Source organism: Phoca vitulina, unplaced genomic scaffold, assembly GCF_004348235.1.
Source record: "Phoca vitulina isolate PV1807 unplaced genomic scaffold, GSC_HSeal_1.0 scaffold6, whole genome shotgun sequence".
Classification (NCBI taxonomy): domain Eukaryota; kingdom Metazoa; phylum Chordata; class Mammalia; order Carnivora; family Phocidae; genus Phoca; species Phoca vitulina.
Window position 1 is genome coordinate 64196535 of NW_022589709.1, and position 26698 is coordinate 64223232.

The following is a 26698-nucleotide window of genomic DNA, read 5'->3' on the forward strand; positions in this document are numbered from 1 at the left end:
AGACCCCAAATAGCCAGAGGAATGTTGAGAAAGAAAAGCAAAGCTGGTGGCATCACAAATCCAGACTTCAAGCTCTATTACAAAGCTATAATCATCAAGACAGTATGGTACTGGCACAAAAACAGACGCATAGATCAGTGGAACAGAATAGAGAGCCCAGAAATGGACCCTCAACTCTATGGTCAACTAATATTCGACAAAGCAGGAAAAAATGTCCAACGGAAAAAAGACAGTCTCTTCAACGAATGGTGTTGGGAAAATTGGACAGCCACATGCCGAAGAATGAAACTGGACCATTTCCTTACACCACACACAAAAATAGACTCAAAATGGATGAAAGACCTCAATGTGAGACAGGAGTCCATCAAAATCCTAAAGGAGAACACAGGCAGCAGCCTCTTCCACCTCAGCCGCAGCAATTTCTTCCTAGAAACATCGCCAAAGGCAAGGGAAGCGAGGGCAAAAATGAACTATTGGGACTTCATCAAGATGAAAAGCTTTTGCACAGCAAAGGAAACAGTCGACAAAACCAAAAGACAACCGACAGAATGGGAGAAGATATTCGCAAATGACATATCAGATAAAGGGCTAGTATCCAAAATCTATAAAGGACTTATCAAACTCAACACTCAAAGAACAAATAATCCAATCAAGAAATGGGCAGAAGACATGAACAGACATTTTTCCAAAGAAGACATCCAAATGGCCAACAGACACATGAAAAAGTGCTGAACATTGCTCGGCATCAGGGAAATCCAAATCAAAACCTCAATGACATACCACCTCACACCAGTCAGAATGGCTAAAATTAACAAGTCAGGAAATGACAAATGTTGGCGAGGATGCGGAGAAAGGGGAACCCTCCTACACTGTTGGTGGGAATGCAAGCTGGTGCAGCCACTCTGGAAAACAGTATAGAGGTTCCTCAAAAAGTTGAAAATAGAGCTACCCTACGACCCAGCAATTGCACTACTGAGTATTTACCCCAAAGATACAAATGTAGTGATCCAAAAGGGTACGTGCACCCCAATGTTTATAGCAGCAGTGTCCACAATAACCAAACTATGGAAAGAGCCCAAATGTCCATCTACTGATGAATGGATAAAGAAGATGTGGTATACACACACACGCGCACACACACACACACACACAATGGAATATTATGCAGCCATCAAAAAACAAAAACAAAAACAAAATCTTGCCATTTGCAACAACGTGGATGGAACTAGAGGGTATTATGCTAAGCAAAATAAGTCAATCAGAGAAAGACATGTATCATATGACCTCACTGATATGAGGAATTCTTAATCTCAGGAAACAAACTGAGGGTTGCTGGAGTGGTGGGGGGTGGGAGAGATGGGGTGGGCTGGGTGATAGACATTGGGGAGGGTATGTGCTATGGTGAGTGCTGTGAATTGTGTAAGACTGTTGAATCACAGACCTGTACCTCTGAAACAAATAATACATTATATGTTAAAAAAAAGAAAAAAAAGAAGATAGTACGAAGGGAAAAATGAAGGTGGGAAATCGGAGGGGGAGACGAACCATGAGAGACTATGGACTCTGAGAAACAAACTGAGGGTTCTAGAGGAGAGGGGGGTGGGGGGATGGGTTAGCCTGGTGATGGGTATTAAAGAGGGCGCGTGCTGAGTGGAGTACTGGGTGTTATGCGCAAACAGTGAATCACGGAACACTACATCAAAAACCAATGATGTAATATATGGTGATTAACATAACATGATTAAATAAAATTAAAAAAAGAATTAACCCAACATGAATTAAAGACTTAAATATGAGGCTCGAAACTATAAGAAACTCCTAGAAGAAAACAGGGGGAAAACTCCTTAATGTTGGTCTTGGTGATTTCTTTGGATATGACAACAAAAGCAAAATTAATATATGTGGGACATAAAAACATGATGATTATGATTCTAACCTAATGTTTTACAAAAGAGGTAGAAAATCTGAAGGTTAGAAGCCTTTCAAATATAATACTCTGGGCTTTTCCTCAGGAATGAAGGAATTTAGCTCCAAGGAGGTTCACACATATAAGAAAGTCTTTGAATCCAACTGTTTACTTAGTGAGTGTAATAAGATGAGAAACTGCTTGAATCTGCCCAAAATTCCCCTCCAGATAAGAAAAATGCCACATTATTTCTCAATAATGAGGAAATGATATAAGACTTCAAAGTGACTTGTTCTTATGAATGTTAGAATACAATATAGAATACCAGGAAACTTTTTAAAAACTGCAGCTCCGTGGTCATTTTTCCCAAAATGTTACTGGACATATCTGAAGTGCTGAATTTAAGCACACTTGACAGGCTTGAATGTTCTGTTCGTTCATAATGTGGTTCTCAAAAATTTGCCCATGACAGATTGGAAAGTGTAGAGTATCTACTGTAATCTGAAAATAAGAGTTGACTCAGAAAACAGAAGATTTCAAAATGGGCAGAGTATTTCAAAGTAACAATATCTGAGAAAACTTGCATTGTATGGCAAAATCATTCCTTAACACCTCATTTAATTGGTTCCAGTTACTGCTTCATATTTAGTTCTTAGCACTTGGTAAATGACATTAGTCCCATAAGTCATGCTCACCATTAAATGATAAGAGAAGGGGAAATCATATTTTAAGGTGCATCTAATTTACTTGTATGCAATTGGTGTTTTCCACATGAGTGTTGCCCGTATTGCATTACGGACCCTATTAGTGATATGGGAGAGATTTTAGGCGGTATTTGGACTCTTTTTTTTTTTCTATTAATACTTGGATCATGGGGCTGGGAATAACCAACATATCAAACACATTTACCAAATAAGTATAAGGTTACCTTTTAAATCTATGTTATTTAAGTTAAAAATTGAGTCAATGAAGAAAAATATCAAGTAAGTAATCGTATAGATTGTGTGCCAATATGGCAAAACTTGTGGAAATCATGTCCAAATGACAGAAGTTTAGGAAACATCGTATTACATAATGGTTTAATTCAACAAAAATACATATGGATAAATGACCCAAAGGAATTTATACATCTGAGGTCCATTGAAATGCTGTGGTGACAATAGACAAATAGAAGTCTATATAACATTATATGATTGAATACATCAGGTGAATGCTAGAAAAAATAGCAGCTTCTGGATCAAATGCATATTCTCCAAAGCTCTTTAGACAAGAGACGTATGGTTCCTAATGTCCAGTCCTCCTAGATTCAGACATCTTTGTCAGCCTGTATAATATTATATACGTGTTTACTAACAGGAATTTGGGGAGCAGTGCGATATCTGCTCCATTCTGAGAAGCTTTTCAGAGGAAAACAGACAACAACTGTCAGTTTACAAAACATTATTTCAGAAATGGATGTGTGAAAAACTGACAGAATGGAGAAGACACTGTAATATTGAATGAGTACTGTTAGTTTTTTAATCTGTCACCACCTTAAATATTACAAGTAAAAGTAAAGTAAAAATTCAAATCTCAGTGACCTGATGGTACTGTGCATCTTTCTTTCTCTGTGAGCAACCTTGAGTTATCCATCCCAGAAGCTTTGAGTGTTCTGGTTAGTTGAGTACGTTGTCAGATACCCCACTTCAATTTGTCTTCTTTGGGGACAAGGATGATATGTTCGTCATTATAGGACTGTTATACAGTGTTTAGGAGATACCCAGTAAGTGGGTTAGGATTTTCAGAGATAGATTCTTGGAATACACAGAACATTGAACAAGTAAGTAAGGAAAAGCTCCTGGGGCAGCACTAACCTCTTGTGTGTATGTGACTCCAAGGGAGTGACAGTGAGCTAAGTAATCTCACTGGGACAGAGAGCCTTCTGGGAGATGGTAAAATACAGGGCTGATTATTTCGGGAAAGTTTAACACACAACATTCAGACATTACATTCTGTGATCATTATTTTCTTGCTGAAATGGCAACCAGAGGATATTTGATAGACCTTACACAGAAGAGAACGGTGCTGCACGTAAGTAATAGTAGTTGCTTACTTGCACTCTGTTCTTTCTTCCTTTTCACACATTAAAATTCTAAGGAGATAAAAGATAAATCTCCTCCCGTAAACCCCTTCCCCCCCCCAAAATGAGTAGTCTCACAAATCTGCTTTTGAATTTCTAAATATACGTGATTGGTGAACCTACCTTACAGTGCCAGAAATGCACTAAACATGGGACAGAACTGGGAATGTGTGACTATCCCTGAGCAGTCATAGAAACACTGAAAAGCTTAAGGAAATAATGATATGGAAAGTAGTTTATTAGCATTTACCTTAAGCGGCCTGAGGGTCACTGAGAGGAGACAAAAATCACAACGGTACCTTGAAGTGTGACCAGGGGAGGAGTTGGAGGTTTTGTTGCAGTAAGCAGCCAGAGTCCCTGGCGGGATGCCTTACTACATTAATTTTCCAAATCCTTTGGGTGGGTCACAGTTGCACTCCGACATCCTGCCTGCAAATGCTAAATAAATACCGAGTTCACATCAGACTAGAGAACCAGCATACTAACTAATGTCATTTAAAGAATCAGAATCCTTAAATTATTTTCAGTCGATGATTCACATGCAAAATAACAAGTTGGCACACCCTGACGAATATATATATCCTCTATGCAAATGTTCAGAGGGGGATAGCCAGGGTGGTCAAATGTTCCTTCTCCTAGGAGCAATTCAAATCAGTGTAGATTATGTCTACTATAATAGAACAGTTTTCATTTCAGATGGCAGGGACTGGTCTTCACAATAGTAAGAGATGTTAAGATGATAAGAGCTTCATTCCTTACTGAAGAGTGGTTAAGACCTAACAAATGCAGAGCCTTCAGTGTAGAGATCAATAAAATTTGCATATGATTTTCAAAAAGATTTAGAAAACATTGTGCAAGGGAACAGCCTTAGTACATGTAGCCACTTGTCCAGCAGTAATATATTAGAGTTTTCAGTTTAAGCATTCCAGCGCGATCTGATGCAACGATGTTTGCTACACAGTTTAATTTTCAAGAGGCAGTTTGCGCCTCTACAACCAAACTCGAAGCGTGACATTTCATTAAATAGGCTCAGAATAACAACTGCTAAGCCCTCAAGTTCTCTCAACTTTGCTTCTGATGAGAAATTTTAGTTTCAGTGTGGGACTTTGAGAAAATCACCTTTTTGTTGAAGGGAAGAGAAACAAACAAGTCAGTTGCAAAGGGGTGTGTTCCTCATAAAGGTGGTCAGGGAATCTTGCCCTGAATAATACAGACACCTCATTTCCCAGAGGAGGAAACAGTTTTATAAGTTTGGAGAGGTCTGTCTGCTTGGCTGGTTTACAGTCCTGGTCCCTGGCGCTGGTCTGTCTGCCCCTTCGCTTTGTAAGTTTCAGCAATTGACGCTGCCTGGCTGGGCGCTGGGTTTTTTTTTTTTTTTCCTCTCTCACTTCCCTGCGATGTTTTGAACTGCCTTCCTACAGACGTCATACAGCCCTTGAGGAATAGTTTCTGCCTGGCGAGATTGAATGATAGTTCTCATTCACAAAGGCTTGGAGTCAGATTTTAAGTAGGGGACACAGCGGAAATTGCATTCGCAGGTAAAGTACGGGGCCCAGCTGAAGTGTGGAGAGCTCTCTTCTCTCCCTGACTTCTTGGCTCCCCGGAGAAGAGTGTTTTCCTGTGGTCACCCTGAAATGGAACTTCCCTGACAGCTCTCTGGTGTTCAGTAACTTGCAGTCATTTTCTTTCCCTTTCACTCTACCTGAGTACTTGGAGAGTGTTGGAAATCTTTAAGAGAGATTTGCAGAAAAGACAAGATCAAGAGGCTCTTTCACTGTGTTTCCCTTGTGACCAGATGAAGAATAGATTCAAAATTCAGTTCCTCCCTTGGCAATGCAAAACATAAAAGAAACTGTTCACTTCCGAACAGCCTGGTGCTGGAGTAAATTCAGCATGAAAGAGGAAAAGAGCTCCTGTGTCTTAGAAGCTTCCTTATGTTCCAGACTGGGGGCCTGAGCTGGACTCTGGGAAATTTGGATTTCTTCAAGCAGCCTCCCTTGGAAATGGAATATATTTAAAATCATCTTTGTAGAAAGACAGCTGAAATGTATTAGAATACTTGAAGACATTTTTCTTTTTTTTCTTTTTCTTTTTTCCTTTCTTTTTCTTCTTTTTTTCCCCCAAAAATGAGCATTATTATGAAGCCAAGATCCCGGTCTACAAGTTCCTTAAGGACTACAGAGGCAGCTTGGTAATGTGCTTTTCTCTCATGCTTCTCCCCTTTTAAGATTGACGTAACACTTGAGTCTTTAGTAATTGCTGATGAGGTTCAAGAGTTAGGTGTGATGTTAAGGCTTTGGAGGAAAGCACAGGATTGGGAGCACTTTCATTGTCTTTTGTGCCCATTTTTGTCTGTTCTAAAAACAGGGGTGCCCACGTTATTTTAACTCCATGTGGACTACAGTGATTCATTTGATGGTAATTTTTAGGAAGGAAAGAAACTTGCATGTATGTTGGGAGTTTAGATGAAAACTTGTCATTTTTCACTGTCTGATTTGGTCTTGTTTTCTCATGTTTCTTGCCTGCTGCAAGCAGGCGGGTAGTTGGCAGTCTTTGCCATTGTGTTCAGAAGATGTCTTGGATTTTAGCACAGATACAGATATGTTGGAGAAATTAATAATGTTACGTATCTTTAATCATATGACTAACTTGAATTTAACTTTGTGGCTAAGTGTATATCAAGTTGCTTATCATTCAGTCATCTTCTATGTTTTATTTTATTAATAATGTTCCCCGGTAATGTTTTTTTGGTAACTTTAGTGTTTTCAATCTAATGAAAAGTATCTGTTTAAGATTATAAAAATTATAAATTCAGCCTAAAAACAGGTGTATAGGTAAAGATACAGTAAAAATGAATGCTTGATATTTATTACTTTGTGAAACACAGCAATAAAGCAAGTATTTATTTTTTTAAAAAGTATCTTAATTTCAATTTATTCTAATATTTTAATCTATTTCCCTCAATACTGATTTGATATGCTCATAAGCAAATAGCCCTTAAGGGATAGTTTCCCAATAAAGTGACCTCTGTGTCTAGAATAGCTATTTACAGAATACTTTTCAGAGGTTAATCTTATTTTGTTTATCTTAGTGCTTGATTATAAAAAAATAAGCTCAACTCTTTGAAATGGAAATCACTAGACTTCACATAGGGGAAATAAAAGCAATGATCAAGGACAGGTGGTTGGGGATAGGATAGAAGTAGGCAGGCAAAATCTATTATGTATTATTATACGAGTAGTCAAACACACATGCAAATACTCATGATAATTGTGTAAGGAATTCAGCCCACATTTATGTGGTTGGGTTATCATTTGCTGTTAGTACTAGTGTTTCATAGGGACCTAGAATCAAGAACTGTCCCTTCAGTAGTATTTCTGTGTTTTAAAAACTATAGATGCAGGTTTTCTCTTATATCATTTGTGATTCCTCATAAAAGAATATATGCAAAAAAATTGTTTTAAAGAATATATGCAATAAGTTCCTCCTTGAGCTTATTTAAAGAAAAGCTCGCATCTATTTGTACAGCTCTTTTATGCCAAATAATGAATACTGGGAAATACTTATAATCCTTTTATTAATTACCATAACTAATATAAATCACTGACCAAAATAAATGGGTAATCAGAATTTATTCAATACGTGCATTTTATTCATCTGTGATTTCTCTCCTGCCTATGTGAAAAACTAATCTGATACTTGAATAAATAGTACTTAGCCAACCTATTTCCCTTTCTGCCTAAACTTCCAGGAGACTTATTTTTAAATTCCAGGTTCAATGGGTAATGATTGGTTCATTTCAGGTGTCTAGTAACATTGACATCCTTTACTCCTCTGAGGTTGACAGTTTATTTTTATCCACAACTATTCTATTATTCTAAACTCTGTAAGTTATTTTCTGTAAACAAATGAGACAGTTCAAAATATATTTTAAAAAATATTAACTTGTGAATGTGTATATTGTTCCATTTAAGTTTAGATATTTTGCATAGTGTTGGGGTCAGAATGGTTTTCATGTAAGAAATAGATGTCTCTTTAAGCTAAATGATTCCTAGATTTAACAGCATACTAGGGTAATACCTCTCCAGTTATTAATCTTATATCTGACTTATTAGCAACATAACTGCTTGAGTACATCACTGCTGCCTCTAAATCATTTGGCCTGAGGCTGTAAGTGCTATAATTATAGTTTTAACATTTTATTATCCCTTTTATCCATTCAAATACTATACATACCTTTATAGTTATATATAGTGAAATCTACATAGATTATAGATTAGGTATTATTAGAGGAAATATAGATGTGTATATAGATGCATACATGCCTATATATATTAACTTAATTAAAAAAAATAGCTTTTTTCTCCCTGTGCCTCAGCACCTACAGGCCCCAGAGAGCTCTGTGGGACAATGTCTTCTCCTTACCAGCTTTTCTGTTCTAACTTCTCTATCACACCACCCCCCACCCTACACCTCCTTTCCTTTTCAAATGCCAAAGACTACTTCATCCTCTTAACAGTTGACTTACCCACAAGAGAGACCCCCTGATTTACCATTAATCCCTATTTCAGATGATTTTATTTCATTCTGGACATCTGAGTACTTTGTTCTTGGGGACCCATCTTTTGGCTTTACCATCTTCATTTTGCTTTTCTAAATCTATTTTCTGTTCCATTGGCCTGCTTTCTCCAAAACTGTCTACTTTCCTCTCAGACACCTCCAAGCTAAATGCTACCTTTGGAAGTTTTCTAACTGCCTTCTACAAGAATCCAACGTTTCAGATTACCTTTCCTTTATTTCTTCCTATCTGTTTCTCCCCAACCAGTACCAGAAAAAGCAATCCATACCAGCTTGTTGTTTACAGCCCTGATTAAATCCCTGTGAGATACAGTCACATTTTTAAAAGGGATTTCATACAAACTCCTAATGATGCATATACCTTTCCTTTTAATCCACAGGCTTAGAAGAAAAGCCTTATAGTTAAAATTTTATGAATTTTGAAAAAGAAAAATAAAATCAATCTTGAAATTTGTTTCCTTGTAGTTATAGGTATCAGAAATTTAGAATATTATATAATAAGAATAAATACGTGGTTATTTCTATTTATTCAACTGGTATTTATTGAGTACATAGTATGTGCCAGGTTTTAGTAGAATATGATTATGACATTTGTCCTTTAGCTTTCCTTTAAAAGTATGCATGCATGAAATTGAGAAAAACTTAATATATGTATTTTTTTATGCTCATAAAGTTAATAAAATTAGCAAGCTCATTGGTTGGGGCATTGTTTGCCTTTCTGGTCATTTCATTAACAATAGTCTACCTTTATTTTTATTTTTTTTTAAAGATTTTATTTATTTGACAGAGAGAGACACAGTGAGAGGGAGAACACAAGCAGGGGGAGTGGGAGAGGGAGAAGCAGGCTTCTCACAGAGCAGGGAGCCCAATGCGGGGCTCGATCCCAGGACCCTGGGATCATGACCTGAGCCGAAGGCAGACGCTTAACGACTGAGCCACCCAGGCACCAACAATAATCTACCTTTAAATTCTATATAAGAAAGCACTGATGGAGTTACATTTCCATAAATATTTTAATTGTTCATGTCTTAAATTCAATTTTAGTCAGCAAGTATATATTATAATACTACTATAATATTATAGCATTTTGCCATTTACAAACCTATCCCAGAAATACTTTTTGTTAATTAAGACTTATGTAATTCGGTTTAAATAAGAAATGATTAACTTTCCAAATATAAATATAAAGAGAATTTTGGCTTGTAAAACTGGATTTTGTTCTTTTCTGCTATCAGGTGTTCATTATTTGGCATATACTTGTTATATTTAAGATTGTTCATTATGTGTACTGGGGAAAAAAGAGATGCTACTGTCTAAAATATAACTGGAGTTTTTTTATAAAGCAAATTTTGAAACAGATTATTAAATATGTAAAAGTTATACTTAGGATTGTAGATATATAAAAAGTCTTGAAGGCTCTTCCAAAGCCTTTCATAGTAGTTGCTTAACTGTGAGGGTAAAAATGACAGGAAGGGAGGTAAGGGAGAATTTCTCTTCTCTTGTCACTGTACTTCGATATTGTATGAATGTTTTCCTCAAGCAGGTAGTATACCTTTAAGTTTAAATAGATTCAGAATAGAACTACCATGTGCAGGGGTGCCTGGGTGGCTCAGTCGGTTAAGCATCTGCCTTCAGCTCAGGTCATGATCTCAGTGTCCTGGGACTGAGCCCCATGTTGGGCTCCCTGCTCAGTGGGGAGTCTGCTTCTCCTTCTCCCTCTGTGATCTCTCTCGCTCTCTCTCAAATAAATAAATAAAATCTTAAAAAAAAAAAAAAGAACTACCATGTGCAGTAGCAAGCTCATCTTTTTATGTGTAGATGTCTACACATCTGGTAAACAAGAATGTGCTCAGTGTCCAAAATATGGGGAATAAGCGTTTCAATACTGAGCAGATTAGATTTTCTGAATAATATTGCTGCTCAGATCAATAAATTATTGCTTTTTTTTCTGTTGACTCTCTTCTCCTAAGGTAAAAATTCAGGCTGACTGAGAATTCTTATATTGACCTCAAGATGCCAGTGAAAAGCACTGAGTGGACTAAAACCACCAGTTTTATAATTGAAAATAAAAAGATGTAACAATATTGATTAATATTTTGGAGGGCAAGTTACTCATAACTGCCAGTATCCCATCCTCAACTGTTTCCATTTTTTTTTTTTCACTTAACTTGCATATTTTAATCAGTGGTTGTAAATACCGTTTCTGTGCTCTGCTTCACTTAACATAGTGGCATTTTTTTACTTTTCTTATAACAATACTTGTAGCTTTCATTTTATTGGGTGTGTTTTGTGAATGAAAACTCTGCGGGGAATTTTACATACAGTATCTTATTTTGTCTTCATAACAACATGGAAAGAGTTGTCGATCTACATTTTGCAGAAGAAGAAATGAGCCTAAAATATGAAATAACTTGGTCAAGGCAATTCAGTTTTCAGGGAAGGCTGGGATCAGAACTCTAGTGGGCCTGCTCCCGAGACTGCTCTTTTTACTTCAGCATGTTGCCTCCCTCTACTGTCTATGCAATTATCGTTTTAATGACTGTAAACGTGTCCATCTTGTGAATATATCTAAACGCAGGAAAATATTTGGTTAGATATTGAGGAAATAAATTGGAAGTTGTCTTTTTAGATGTATGATAGCCTGTGAAGTTTAGGGCTGATGATGGGTGTTGAAAACCGCTGTTTGAAAGATGCCTGCAATTACAGCCTCTAGGCTAGGATATTCTCTTTTGGTGGCAAATAAGTTCCCTATTATAGAGAAATAAAGAGCAAAAATTCAATGCCTCCCAGTTTTGAATAGATGATCTTTCTTTGTTCTCTGAAAGCTCTGTAAGGCTTCAGTTTAGAAATAAATACTATATTTCAGACTTTGTATGAAGTTTTTTACTGTTTTAAGTCAGCTTTGAAAAAGATACAGAATCTTCTTTCCTATACCTTTTATCTTAGAAGCATTTATGAAGGGGAAAACAAATGGAATTTGCATACTTTCTCCCTGTGCAGAATACTCTGTGACATGGCTTAGGTTGGCTCAGAGTTTTGACCATATGATAAACTTTTCTGATCCTCTTGCTTAAGCTTGTATCACCTCTGTTATATAATAGAATTAAAGATACACAGCTTTTAAGAGAAGTGATTAAGATCCCTTGAGTATCATTTATTTTTTATTTTTTATTTATTTATTTATTTTTAAAGATTTTATTTACTTATTTGACAGAGAGAGACACAGGGAGATAGGGAACACAAGCAGGGGGAGTGGGAGAGGGAGAAGCAGGCTTCCCGCGGAGCAGGGAGCCCTATGCGGAGCTTGATCCCAGGACCCTGGGATCATGACCTGAGCCAAAGGCAGACACTTAACGACCGAGCCACCCAGGTGCCCCCCTTGACATAACTAGTTCGATTAATGTGGAGCCTACAGAGTGCAAGTTAAAACATAACTAGGGAAGCACAGAGTAGATTACAGATATGTATAATCTTTAAAGTCGTAAATTATGAGATTCCCTGAAAAAGCCCTTTGTCCTTTGTCTACCCTACTTCTAACTCGCTGTGTCCCTGGAGAAGCCACCTAGTTCCTTGATAGCCACGTTCACTCACTGTAAAATAAAGGGGATGAGCTAGATCCATGAATTTCAAATATGCTTTTTTCAATGGAACACTTTTTATAAATGAAATGCTAATGTAAATAAAGTGAGTATATATGGAAGATTTAAAATTATATGTATATTTGATACATAGAGGTAAAATTGTTAAAACATACATATTTATGAAATATATAGGTAAGAATACATAAACATATATATAACAAAATCACCAGTGAATTTGCACCTTTCTCCCCATCCCAAATCCAATCCCTGTCCTCGCGATACCTCTAAGGAGCTCTAGGGTTCCAAGGAATATTGTTTGAAAGCTAATAAACTACTAAGATCCTTTTTTTTTTTTTTTTTTTTTTTTTTTAAAGATTTTATTTATTTATTTGAGACAGAGAGAATGGGAGAGAGAGAGCACATGAGGGGGGGAGGGTCAGAGGGAGAAGCAGGCTCCCTGCTGAGCAGGGAGCCCGATGCGGGACTCGATCCAGGGACTCCAGGATCATGACCTGAGCCGAAGGCAGTCGCTTAACCAACTGAGCCACCCAGGCGCCCCTAAGATCCTTTTTAGTGTTACTTTCTGTAGTGTTACCCTTCCACTGAAGAGCCGTTCGTGTTTTCTGTACCCCAGCGTGGACTAGGATAAACTTGCTGGTAGTAAAACTTTCTGGGAAGTTCAAATAACAACAGTTCACATACTTCTACCTCAGAAGACTGTAAAGTTATGGGACGATTCTCATTTTGGAGAAATCACAGAAGAGTTGTTTAGACTTGTTTCAGATGGGAAAATCATCACTGATTAAATATATGCTATAGCTGGAATGTCAGGAATTCATCATGGTGGTTGGTAAGGAAATGCTGAATTGGTAGCGAACGCTTCTGAAGAAAGGTGTTTCTTTAGTTTGGGCATTTCATAATGGGATTCTCAACCCACTTTTTCTGTCATGTCACTGGTGAATAAAGTTCATAGGTAATGTTGCCCCATGAGACACTCTCTTCAGGGACATTGCACTCTGTAGGCTCCACATTAATCGAACTAGTTGTGGTTATCTGTGCAGTCCCCACTTTTTCCTATCTCTGGCCCTCCTCTTTTCCTCCCTGTTGATCTGGAGCATGCCATGGTTTTGTCCCCACCAGTGAAATTTGCCTTTTAGGAGAGGTAAAGTTTAGCTCACTTGTTAATCCCTTTGTCAGTCATTCCAATCATATAGTAAATTTTATTAAATCAGAAGAAATGAGGACATGAATGTAATCATTCATAATCAACCACCAGGAGTGGTTAGTTGTGTGTCCACCCAACTGTCATTAGCAAGATGAGAAAGGTAGATTCTAAGATGAAGCTGAAAGGAAGAATGTTAATGAGGTCTTCAAGGAGATTTTTCTTAGGAAAAGGTAACACTTATACACATAGTATAAGTGTTCTGAATAATACTAGTATCAAACATATAGAATTGTTAAAGCCTGGATGAAGATATCAAGAATGGGACCTGGGGGCTATTAACTAGGTTGGTGAGGAATGTAGTCACAAAGAAAGTACAGTCTTAGTTAAAAGCCAACATAGATTTTCTTAGGAGCCCTTCCAGAGATTATCCAGCTTCTCAAGAGATGAAGCTGAGGTTTAAGATTTATTAGAAAATGGATAGTGGAAGTATGGTATATTCTAGCCAAAAGCACCAAATCTCTCCAGGGATCAGGGCCTACAGAAAGGAGTGGGATATTACAGGGGCAGAAGACAGTGAGCCTGGGTAAGGTACTATTAAGTGACCATGTGAACTAATGGGAGGCTGTGCAGATGCCTCTCAAAATGCCTTGCTCCGTGGTCAAGTTTAGCATAAAATAGGAAGTCCTTCAAAAGAATGGAGAATAGGGAGAAGCCAGAACCCACGTATGCAGTCTCTTAGTTCAGTTTCTCTTAACCGGGAAATATCAACTATATGTATTTATTATTCACCCTCAGCCTTTTAAGGGAATTGTCTCTCCTAGGAGCATTCTGGGGGATGGGTGAAGATGTGAATTGGGGAAGCTAAGCTAAACTGTTCTTCAGAATAAAAGTTAGGAAAAAATATAAAAGAAACATTGTGGATAAGAGCTGAGGAAGTGTGGCTAGAGAAGTTGGAAGGAAGATTAGAAAGGAGGCCAATATGGAAGAACTCCAGCCAGTCTTGCACCAGACTTCCACCACGCAGAGCCCCACCCCATTTAATCACACTGCCACCTTCCGGGCAAAAGCTGTTATTAATGGATTTGAATGTCGAAGACATTTTATCCCCTCATATCTCAGTCTTAAAGACTTATGCCAGGGGGATGGGGGGATGGGTTAGCCTGGTGATGGGTATTAAGGAGGGCATGTTCTGCATGGAGCATTGGGTGTTATACGCAAACAATGAATCACGGAACACTACATTAAAAACTAATGATGTAATGTACGGTGATTAACATAACATAATAATAAAAAAAATAAATAAAATGTTAAAAAAAAAAAAGACTTTATGCCAGAGTCAACTGCAAATCTTCTTACTTTTCTACCACACATGAGGGAGAACAAGAAATTAGAAAAGTGGAAACTAGAATATGTGCACATCGGGACTGCAGCTTCTGAAACTTTCTTACAGCAAACAGCCCTGATGTTTTACAATCCACACAGTTAAGACATTTTATTTATATCTAATTCGAATCTCCCTTGCTTAAAATTTAACCCACTTCTTCCTAGTTATCGGTGGATAGAGGGATAGTGAATCAAACAATAAGTAGATTCTTCTTTAAGACATGTGAAAACTGCTAGTAAGCGGCTGTGGTCTTTTCTCGATTCATACTGCACAGTGTTCATTTTGGATTGTAAAGTAGATGGCGCCAGTGTGACCTCTTAAAAAAAATGTTTTGTAAAACATAGTTTCAATATGTAATTGTTTTCAGGCTTCACACACAAGAGTGTTCCCATTGTACCTAATTCTCCTTCTTGTTTGCAATACATCCAAGATGAGAAATTCAACTCCTTTTAATTAACATGCATGAAATACTCATATATATCTGGAATAGAGCAAATAATACCTCCTAACATCCATGATTTCATTCCATTGCAATGCGGCAACGAATTCTCTTTGTGTCAAGGAATTTGTATGACTGATACTGTTTTAGTTAGGATAAATTACTGCAAAGTGTGTCCACTTTTAAGCAGTGGCATTCTAGATTGCGAGTGGGCATTGCCGTAACGGTCGCTCCGATCCTACAGCTTTGTGGGGTAACAGCAGGTAACGGCCTGGCGCCTGGACCACCAGCTAGCTAGGGCAGCAGCTCCCAGGCCTCCAGTCATAGTCCGAGCAGTAGCTGTTGTAGTGACAGTCACTACAATATATTGAGTATCTACTGTTTGTCAGACATTGGACATGGTGCTTTACACAACTTAGCTCCTTTTGTCCTCAAAAGCACCGTAGGAGGTACAACTGAAATCACACAGCTTATAAATCACGGAGCTAAAGAAAAAATGTGGTCTCATTCTAAATGCCAGGTTAGTTGTTACCACTGTTGTTGTCCTTGTTTTATTGACTTCTCTCCACTTTCTGAACTGCCTTGGTGACACAGTGTCCTGCCTCGTAGTATTCCAAAAGTAGTCAGTTGGCTGTGACGCATACCTTTCCTTCCTGCCCTAGCTTGGTCGTTTCTCCTTTTACCCTTGTGCATCTCAAGAACATCTTTATATTCTGTCTGCCTTCTTTCTTGAGATTTGCATACAAGCCTTTAACCATGGGCCATAGACATGTATCAAGAAATAGAAAATGGACTTTGACACAGCTCCCTTCTTTGGAAATCTAGCTAGTTTCTGACACGTTCGGTTTATTGACTCTCTCCCTCAGTCAGACTATAAACTGCACTGCCTTCTTCCTCTCTGGCATTTGACCAGTCCGTAGAGCCATAAACCCTTTGAAATGAGAGGGACCACAGAGAGTAACCTATAATCTAATTCTCCCCATCCCTGACCCCATTTTGGAAGCAGAAAAGTTTTGCTAGTCTTTAACATTTCTAGTCAAACAGGGTCAAGAAAAACTGTTAGAAACAATGTCAGTGCTTATGTGGCAAAGGTTTATATTGGAGAAATATTTTTTTAAAAAACTCAAAAATGAAGTTTGAGGTCAAGTAAAGAGTTAAAACTTAAGTCTGAAGTGTGTGAAGGCAGTGCTATTATAATTTGTATGGGACTTTAATTCTAAACTGTGTCTGTGAAGTTAACTAATACCACGGTAAGTGTATCATCACTTCTCACAAACTGGATTGGAGGATTATGCATAGAGAGGTGTGGAGCTTGAGGCCCCAGCAATCCCCTGAAGGAAACTCAAGACATTGTTTTGACCAAAGTCCTCGCCAGACAACTGAACCTGATCATTAAATTTTTTGGAACGCACATAGTTAACTAAGTAGCTAAAATTCATGTCTTGAAATTCTAACTTCACCCCTTTCTGCTCCCCCAATATAGTATTCATGGCAATAAAAAGAGTGGTAATTACTATTTACTGAATGCTCTGCTGTGCATTTGACAGGAATGGTCCCATCAGGTCCTCATCATAAATCCTATGAGGTTTCTGTTACTCTTTCTCATGTTATAAATAAGAACACTGAGGCCTTGTGAAGTAAACTGACTTACCCAAGATTGCGTGGAAAATAAGAGAATTTCATGGATTCATGTACCCTGAAAAATTATAAAATATTACCTTTAAGGATGATACATATATTCATATGTCAGTTGTGTTACTAAACCTACTGTCCTTAGCACAGTGGCTGACTCCTGTGAGCACCTAGGAAATGTTAGCTTGTGTGATGCATTTTTCAAGTTTGTGACTTTTCGTGTGACTTTTTAAAAAATCAAGAACGCTGCATATGAAAACTGATTTCATCTGTAAGGGCTCTTTCTCCATAAGGCAGCCTTCTTGGGCACATCTCAGAACTGAGCACTTACACAAAGCTGGGTCTTGTGAATCAATCACACCAGCACTGTGATTCAAAGAAGACCTCCTTCTATTCCGATGGGTTAAAGAAATAAAGGACACCGAGAAGGTGGGAGGATAAGAACTGGTCAGCTGGAAGCTAAAACAGCTCTGATTTTGTCTTTTAAAAATTGGTCAGCATCCTCTAGGGTAGCAGTTCCAGCAGGGTTTGAATCTGAAAGGAAGGGCCGGTGCCTGGGCGTTATCCCTGGGCACATCTGTGAAGACTTTCTCCCGGGAATCTCCTTACTCGGGGCTGCCTGGTGGTTCAGTCTTACCGTACTCTCACGGCCAAGGCCTTCCCTACCTGTCCGGATCCACTGCTCCTCTCCTATTCTTGGTTGTGTCGCTTCCACATTGTTCAGCCTGAATCTCCTCCTCCTTTGCAGGCCCCAGGTTGGGTAGGAATCCTGTTTAGTTTACCCTTTCCTCCTAGCTCAGCAAAAAAGGGCTTCAGCCTCCTTCTCCGTTTCTAGAAAGACAACAGGCAAAAAATGACATCTGATTAGAAGATCAGTTCCTGGGGCCTTGAGTGTTATTTCAGGATGGGCTCTGAGGCAGAGGGGCTAGAAATGTGGAGAATGCCGTGGCTTAGTGAGAGCGGCAATTAGCATTCCGTGGTCTCTAGTGTCTACTTATTATTTGTTTTTTAAAGATTTTATTTATTTATTTGACAGAGAGAGACACAGCGAGAGAGGGAACACAAGCAGGGGGAGTGGGAGAGGGAGAAGCAGGCTTCCCGCGGAGCAGGGAGCCCGATGCGGGGCTCGATCCCAGGACCCTGGGATCATGACCTGAGCCGAAGGCCGATGCTTAAGGACTGAGCCACCCAGGTGCCCCTACTTATTTTTTCATGAATAGTTACCAATAAGAATGTGTAAATTACTTTGTCATAATTAACCACTGTACCTTAGCTTAAAATGTGTGGTTGAGGGTGAAGTGAACTACCCTGGGGGAAAAAAATTGGCCCACTAAAGATTCTCTGAGTCTCTTGCTTGGAAAAATGAGTCCCAATTGTTTATCTGTGTCTTCTTGTTAAAAGTGAGTCTAATTGTATATGAATCAGTAAGTGTTTCTATGGTAATACGAAACACAAAAGGCAAGCCTGCTTTTAGGAAACATGCCTTTATTAAGATGTAATTGTAATTGGGAAAACCATCTTACATACATAGGCCTGAAATTATACCCTTCCCTAGAAATGCACCTGAAATTCCTCCATAATTGTAAAGCATTTCTCACGTACATAACAAAAGAATTAGTCCCCATTGTTTAAAGCCAAGATGGCTAATCTTTTTCATCTCTGTCAATTAGTAATAGCCACATGCGGTAAAGTACCGGATGCTGCTTTGGGGCTTGGAGACAAAGATTGCTGCCATCAGCTGGTGATATCTGCAGAGAGGAGAGGGGTGTAATGTAGCTGCTTGCCATCTAAGTGGCCCTGGTGACCTCATGCTAATGCTTTATGCGTAAACTCTGCCATTAAATTTGCATGCAAGTAAAGCCATTGTAGCAAAAGCAGGGTTTATATATGCATACAAATGTGTAATTTTTAGAAATTTTTGACATGTTTTTAGTAATTTGTTACCTATGAAGAACGCACTATATGTGAATACTGTAAAGCATAAGAACTCTTTTTGGATATTGTAACCCCCCCCGCCTCCAAAAAAAGGTAATTTTAATTATCAGTGGCCACCCCTGTCATCACCACCTAGATTAAAAATACTCCTACCAGCAGTCTTGAAGCCGCCTTTGTGCCACTCTCAGCCATGCCCACCCCCTACAAATGTAACAACTGTCCTGATTTCAAAGATCACACATTATTATTTTCTGCTTTTGAATTTTATCTAAAAGTAATAATACAGTGCATACTATTTTGTGTCTGTCTGGTTTTTTTCCCTGCCAAATGATGTTTGAGATTTATCCCATGTTGATGTATATGTAGTTCATAAATTCTCACAAACTTTGATTTGAAATATAAATTCAGGGTGAAAATTAGATGTGCTAATTGTTATTTATTTATTTATTTTGACAGAGAGCATGCAAGCAGGGGGTGGGGAGAGCAGAGGAAGAGGGAGAGAGAGAATCTCAAGCAGACTCCACGCTGAGTACAGAGCACCATGGGGGGCGGGGGGCTTAATCGCATGACCCTGAGATTATGACCTGAGCTGAAATCAAGAGTCGGACGCTTAACCAACTGAGCCACCCAGGGCCCTGATGTGCTAATTGTTTAAATCATAATTTGGTATATAGGACTATATGAGCACTAAAGCTGTTGTCAGTTTATAGTAATTGTTTGAATACAATTTCATGGCCAAACTCCATTGCTTAGATTTGCCCCCAGTGGGACATTTCTTCTGGGAAGCCTTCCTAGACCTCCGCGTTCAGAATTAAAACTGCCTTCGCCGTGTGCTCATGAAACCTGGTCCATTTCTGTATGAGAGCCTTGCCGCAGTTGTCTACCGTGTGGCTGCCTCTCTGCTTGGACATGAGCGTGTTGTGGGAACCTGGGCTTGTTCCTTGTAGCTCTGTGCTCAGCACGGTGCCTCTGCCTCCCTGGGCATTCAAGATCGGCCTGTTGCATGCGGGGACAAGAGCAATGAGTTGTTCTGTATTACAAAGGAAATGTTACAGTCTGTTTCCATTTTAATTTTTTTTAAATAGACGCCATTCTGCTAGCAATTGTACAGAGTGAGCTGTGAGACAGTTTACTCTCTGTGCAAGCAGTTGTAAAGTATCTGAGAGGACTTTTGCTGTCCCGTGGCTTTCCCCCATAGTTTACCATCCCCACTAGTAATTCCGGTCTCAGTGCTTCTCTCCATTCCCTCACACGTCTCTCACTTTAGACTCTGCACTCTCCAGTTTCCCTCAGCATTTTCTCCTTGCCTGAGTGACTCCTCTCAGCACCATCAACTAGTAAGGAACAGTGCAAACAGAAAATGCTAATATGTATTGCCACGTTAATCACCCAGGGAACATGGCTGACGTCTGCCCTGTCCGTGGGGTGGTTCTCATGGGCCTCTGAGGGACCAGCTGGAGGTAAGTGCTAAGACCACCCCCACCAGGCTCACTTCAGCCTCACTGGGAACATTTTGAAGCTCATCACAGCTGTCACCACTGGCAGATTCCACAGCCCAGATGCTGAGTCAAAGGGTCAGGCTTGTCCTAGAGCCCTAACAAATGGAGTTGACCACTGACCTCCAGAGTCAGGGTTAGCATTCCTACTTGTACTGTGAATTTTTCCCATTATTAAGTTAGCCTTTAGCTTTACCACACTTCTAGACTTAAATATTTGGAATGCTAAGAAATTAAGGCCTAATCCTTAATGATAGAGGAAGTGATTTGCTTTTATTGTACAAAAAAATTTTCTAGCCACGGGACCATTTGATTCTGTAGCCTAAAATGTACAGTCCTTAAAGAAGAGTTTTATCTCTGGAGCTTTTCTATTAGTTGCAGAAGTAAAGGAGCATTTTTCATTGCTTCATTTAACAATGTTTATTAACATGGTTTTGCTCCAGGCATCCTGCTGGCTGTTAGAGAGACATTGATAAAATATCTAGCCCTCACCTTCATAAAATTTCCAGTCTAGTGACTCTCTAAAATACTCCTGCAGGGCAGAGGACTTTTAGTTTTACTTACTACTACATCTCTGGCATACTTTTCAGTTTCATTAGAAGGGAGAACATTTAGGGTTTAAAAGTGTTTCACTTGCTTTCCGAAATCCAGTGGGGAACAGAATAATTTAAGAATTATTCTCACTGCTTGAATTTGTGTGTGTGTTGGGGGGGGGGGTAATAGGAAATACATCTGGAATATTTGATTTTTTAGGCCAAAATATTTTCCCTGGGCTAGAGGGATATTTTCATTCTAAATACATTGTTTATTTAGTCACCTCCTAACAAGGCTGTGCTAGCCAAATTAAATACTTAAATTTATTTTATTTAAATAAACCTTAAAACCAACAAATTTTTATTTAGATGAATTTAGCCTTTAATTTTTCAACTTAAAATATATAAACTAGGAAATTTTAATGTATATATAGGAAGGGAACATGAGAAGGGAACATCAGGAAAAACAGCTAGAAAGAAGTGACTTTTAAAAATGACTCATAAAATTAATATTTGACATAATTTAACTTACTGTCAAATGTTTGTTTTTACAGATAATCTCCAGGAGACTTTTATTTTTATGGATCTTAGTTAAATGTTGTAAAATCTTTGAGGACCTTGTTTCACTAATAAGGGAAATAAATTTTCCTTTCCACAAATAACCACTACTAGCCAGTTTGCCTGCTCTCTAAATAAACTCATTTTACTATTGCCACGGTTGAGTTATAGTTATATTCCCAGTTATATTCCTTTATAATGTCATGCATAATCCATGGCTTTAACTGAATTAATCTAAGTAAGGCCATTTCATCCAACAGGGATCTAATAGGAGCTTTTGAGAGAATTGTCAAACACAGATTCCATGTTGAAAATCAGGAGAAAATGTCATTCATGTCCCACTGCAGTTCACTGTAAAGGATTTGCCCTTAAGGATTACGACTGCCATATAAGGGAACAATGGAAACCTGTTTGCCAACAGAATGTCAAATTATTATCAGGCTTTCACAATGAGCCACATTATTCCATGATTCTCAGTCACACATCTAGACTACTGGCATTTCCATGCCATTATAACAGCTCTGACTTCAGAACCCACCCCATTTAGTATACCCTGTCTCTTCAGTACCTATTGTGGGCAATTCCATAAACAACTTTTATGAACTTTAGCCAGTAGTCAGAAAAACTGTGTGATTTTGTTCATGAACTTTGTTTATAAGACTTTAGCAAATTTTAAAGTAATTTCACACTTGAATCTCCCCTTTCTCCAAACTTTATACCCTTAGTCATCGCTTCTTACGTAACTAACTTTTGAAGGTTTTTTGGTTTTTTGTTTTTTCCACTTCTGGTTTCGTCCTTTTGGTGAGTTTACTTTCTTTATAAAGTGCTGGTAATTTCGTGTATAATTCTTTTAAAACCCACACGTGTAATTTTCTAGTCAAAAATTCCTGAATTTCCAACACACAAAGAAGTTTTAGATAATTTACTACAATAAACTGGATAATTTGCTCAAAGCACCAAACAAACACATTTGCTTCCGTAATTCATGCCATTTGTGTGTTAGTGAATGGATACATAAGAGATGTAGAAAGAATACAGAATACAGACCTACACTTGCAATCTTGGGCTTCCCAAAATATTTTAAAGGATCAAATTCTCTTGGCGCCAGTCACTCTAGGCATTTCGTGTTCACCCAGTTGCTTCCTAAATATTGCGTAGGTGTAACCTACCCTGTAAATTTCAGCTCACATAAAGAAGCTCTGGTCTTCAAGGTAAGATTTAATTGAATACCAAATGAATACCTTAGTGTCTTCTCAGATATTTCTGAATAAAAATTTGCTTTAAAGTGTTTCTTGACTTTCTATATTTATTAGTGCCCAGATTTAGAATGTGAATCTACTTGAAGAGAAAAAAAGAAAAAATACTCTCAGGACAGTCTTTTTTAGATGGGTGATAATCTGTTCGCACTAAGATCGAGTAGATTCAGGTAGTCAGATAGAAGAAAAAGTAGCATCTTGGGTATCAACTCATGTTGGAACTTGTGAAAATGTTTGGTGGGAAAGGAAGTTAAATCCATGAAAACTTCTATAGATTTTGGTCTCAATCCTAACAATTTCTGATTTCTTTATAACATCCTGAGTAAATTAATTCCTACCAATGGAGAGAAGGAAATATCCCTTGTAAAGTGAGTTCTGACTATGGGGAGTAATACTGAGAAAACAAGGGCTGGTTCCTCAGAATAATTCTGGTGACTTCAAAGAGATTTGGGGAAGGACTCTGAGTAGGTCTGAGTTGATTTTACTGACAGGTGAAGGGGGAAATGATGCTGCATATAAAGATATTTAATCAGGAATCTTTAAGAGAGAGTGAGTTCTCTTTTTCTCAGTTATCTAAGAAACCTGCTAACCCTTTTGCAGGCAGAAATAAAAAGCACTTAGAAAGTTTGGTGTCACATGTTTAAGCTTCCTGCCCCAGGGCTGGGCCAGATGGCCATGTTCTCTGTGGCTGTGTAGATACTCCTTTTGTTCCATGTACAAGTTAAGGGGTAGTTTTAATCTTTGGTATCATTTTGACACCAGACTTTATCTGCTTGACTGCATTCAAAATATCTCTATCTCTTTAGGCCCTGGGAAAACAGTGTATGAGATCCTCGAGTTGAGTTAATGAAATTCAAGGGCAGTTTGGAATTGCGGACCTGGTACCGAAGAGATGGGGCGGCTCCTGAAGCCAGTGAAGTTCAGAACTAGGGTCTTCCACTTACAAACTGGGTGACTCTGGACAAGGGGAAAAACTACCCATGAGGTTCTTATGAAGGTTCAATGGAAGAATACGTGGAGAGTGCTCGCCTGGCACGATGCCGGGCACACAGCAAACCACATGAATATTCTCCCGTTTATTATTATCAGAAGGGAGAAAACTCCCATTAACATTTTCTTGTTTATGCTCTCATAACATCAAGTTGTTAGTTTTGACACAAGTCATTACTATTTGAGGATATAAGGATTTTAGCCCTTTCCAAAATGATATATGATGTGACATATATGTGATTTTCACATAAGATCTTTCTCAAGTGAAATGATAATGGAAATTTTACTGAGAAAATGTCATGACAGCTATAGGTAAAACCTGGTTATCATTTAATTTGAAGATTAGTATGTGTAAATCTTGACTTAATCTAAACTTATTATTCTGTTAAATAAATTTACATGAATATGGAAGGAATTAACTTCTAGCTAAATCTAGACTGGAAACTTCTTTGAGATAGCCTTCTTAAAAATATATATTATTTTCTAAGTACTGTATTATTTAGGAATATGTTACTTCATGTTTCATTCTTTAATATACATGAATGATTCCTATCTATTTCACTAGTAGCCTACAACAATGCCACAAGAAGATAGAGATATGAATAGTTTTCTTTTTTAAAGTTCAACAAGACTTTTTACTTAGGATAATTTTCTACAGTTTTGTATTGGGTAGTTTCTGTATGTTTCTCTTAAGAACAAATATATATTTAGTCCCTTTTATGTGTGAGGCACTGGAGATATCATAGTGCCTCCCTCCCTTCATGGAGCTTACTGAGCAAAAATGATTAAATAAAATGATTTCCAATATTGTTAAATGCAGTGAAGATAATACACAAAGGACTGCATTAATGAGGTGTGTGTGTGTGTGTGTGTGTGTGTGTGTGTGTGTGTGTGTGTATGCATGTTTTGGAGATGTACTTTTGTTAAGGTAGTCAGGAAAGCTGAGAACTAAAGTAACCGTTGAGCAAAAATTGGGTAGAAGAGGATTACAGTACAAAGCCTTTGAATATCTATCTAGTAGGTATGAGGAACAGAAAGAAAGCCATCTTTTGCAATCATTTAAAAAAGAAAAGAAATGAGAGAATGCTCTCTAAAAACCTTGCGTTTATATGGTCCTCACATTCACATTTGCAGGGAAAAGTTGAAAATCCCAAAATGATGGGTTCCCCACTGTCAATCCTCAGTGTCCATCTTTGTCTGGGTTGTTTTTGTCCGTATCTGACCTTGACCTCTGGTGCTAGAATGTGTTCCTGCAAGCCCGAGTGGGCCAACGTCAGAGAAAGTGAACTTGATTTAGGGATAGAAAGAAAGCCTCCTAGAGTAAAAGTGCCCTCAGGATGCTTTGTTGTTGCAAATCTCTTCTCTTTATGCAAAGTTTAAGAGCCTCCTGGGATTTGACTTGCTAGATTCGAAGTGCATTTTTACTAGGCTTAAGATCTCTGGTTTCCAGTGCCTCTCCCAGCCAAGGAAAAGAAAGAACTTCCCGAAATCGCTAAGAACTACTTAGTCCTGTGATTACTCTTAAAAAGCAACAGTAACATCTGTGTCTTTTCATGGTAAATTTTCTTTAACTTTAGGTAGCAAGTTGCCCATGAGGCAACCCGTATTGAACTGTCTCTTGCTATGAGTACATAGGTTTCAGTGTCCTAATGCCGCTAGGGGCTAAATTTAGTTAAGATTTGAGTTTTCAATATGTAACTGGTTAGTAGATATATGTGTGTAAAAACAATAGTTGTCCAAACTGGCTGGAATAATCTTCCCAAAGCATATAATGTTGGCCTTCAGCTGATTATAGGGTGTGCCCACTGTGAAAAGATGAATGGTGCAAAAGACAGAAGTTCTAATGGGCGAGAATGCTCTCGGCATATGTAGTGTTCTTTTCCCTGGCCACCCTTAAGTAGTTCATGAATGAGTTCTGTTAGCTTCAAACAGCAAATACACTATTTGCCTGTATTAACCAAAACCCATCACTAATTATCACCACAGCCATCATTCTCTGCTCATCCTCCAAGAACTCAAGTACTTTCTGCATCATAAAACAACGTAATAATGGTAAAAGGAACAATAACAACCAAAAATAAGTAAAGTAAGGTTTTAGTGTGAAATAGATTGCATTCTAATTCTTTTGGCATCCTAACGTTCACTATAGATAGATGGAAAGTTGGATAGATAGATACAGAAAGATACATATGCACATATACATATACACTACATGTGTATGTGTATACATATATGTATATATATTCTGTCAACCTTAGCATTTTGTTAGTTAAATCCTAACATTCTTTGACCACAGTGAATAACAGAGTTTACTCTGCCCAGATATGTCTATTTAAGCGGAGATTATAATGCAGCTAAATAGAACCATTCAGAAACAACTTCAAAATGAGTCAGAGACAGTGGAAGGAAGAAAAGAGATGAATGCATCCAGACATCGCCCTGTATTCCATGAACACTCAGTAATATCACTTTGTACCATCAAAATTTCACACATTTAAATTTTATCAAGTTTACTGTTGCCTAGATGCTTTCCATTTCTTTTGATGACAGTTTTGCCTTCTTGAATGCTAAGTAGTCTAATTGGGACTTACAGTTGATGTTTATCTTAATTGAAACTGAGATTTTCTTCATCCTTTTGTTCTGAGCCTCCTACTCTGAGGCTGAAAGGTCACTTTAAATGTGCACATTATTTGGGAAACCACATAATGAATTCAAATAAATTCATGCCTATTAAAAGGAGGCTTCTTTTTATTGTTATGTTAATCACCATACATTACATCATTAGTTTTTGATGTAGTGTTCCATGATTCATTGTTTGTGCATAACACCCAGTGCTCCATGCAGAACATGCCCTCTTTAATACCCATCACCAGGCTAACCCATCCTCCCACCCCCCTCCCCCCCCAGAACCCTCAGTTTGTTTTTCAGAGTCCATCATCTCTCATGGTTCGTCTCCCCCTTAAAAGGAGGCTCCTCTGTCTCAAGTTCCAGAGCTTATGTTGAATAAACCATTGGGTTTTGACAGAATTTTTTTTATAAGGAGCTTATTGTGCTATTTCTTTAATGCACTCACAACAGAAAATGAGAACATCCTAAATTTTCATTTAATCTTTTTCAGAAAAATGT

General features: G+C 38.1%; 1 protein-coding gene across 8 annotated transcripts in view; it reads left to right on the forward strand.

The window, feature by feature from the left end:
* Positions 1-26698, forward strand: part of PDE4D (phosphodiesterase 4D) — a 1449177-nt gene that overhangs the window by 1156790 nt on the left and 265689 nt on the right. The window contains exon 1 of one of the 8 annotated variants that reach the window (XM_032403451.1): positions 1768-6216. The exons of the other annotated variants lie outside the window; for them this stretch is intronic. Coding sequence (XP_032259342.1) covers positions 6152-6216 — 65 coding nt within the window. The 5' untranslated portion in view covers positions 1768-6151. Of the gene's footprint in view, positions 1-1767; positions 6217-26698 lie in introns of those variants that run through there. 8 annotated transcript variants of the gene reach the window in all.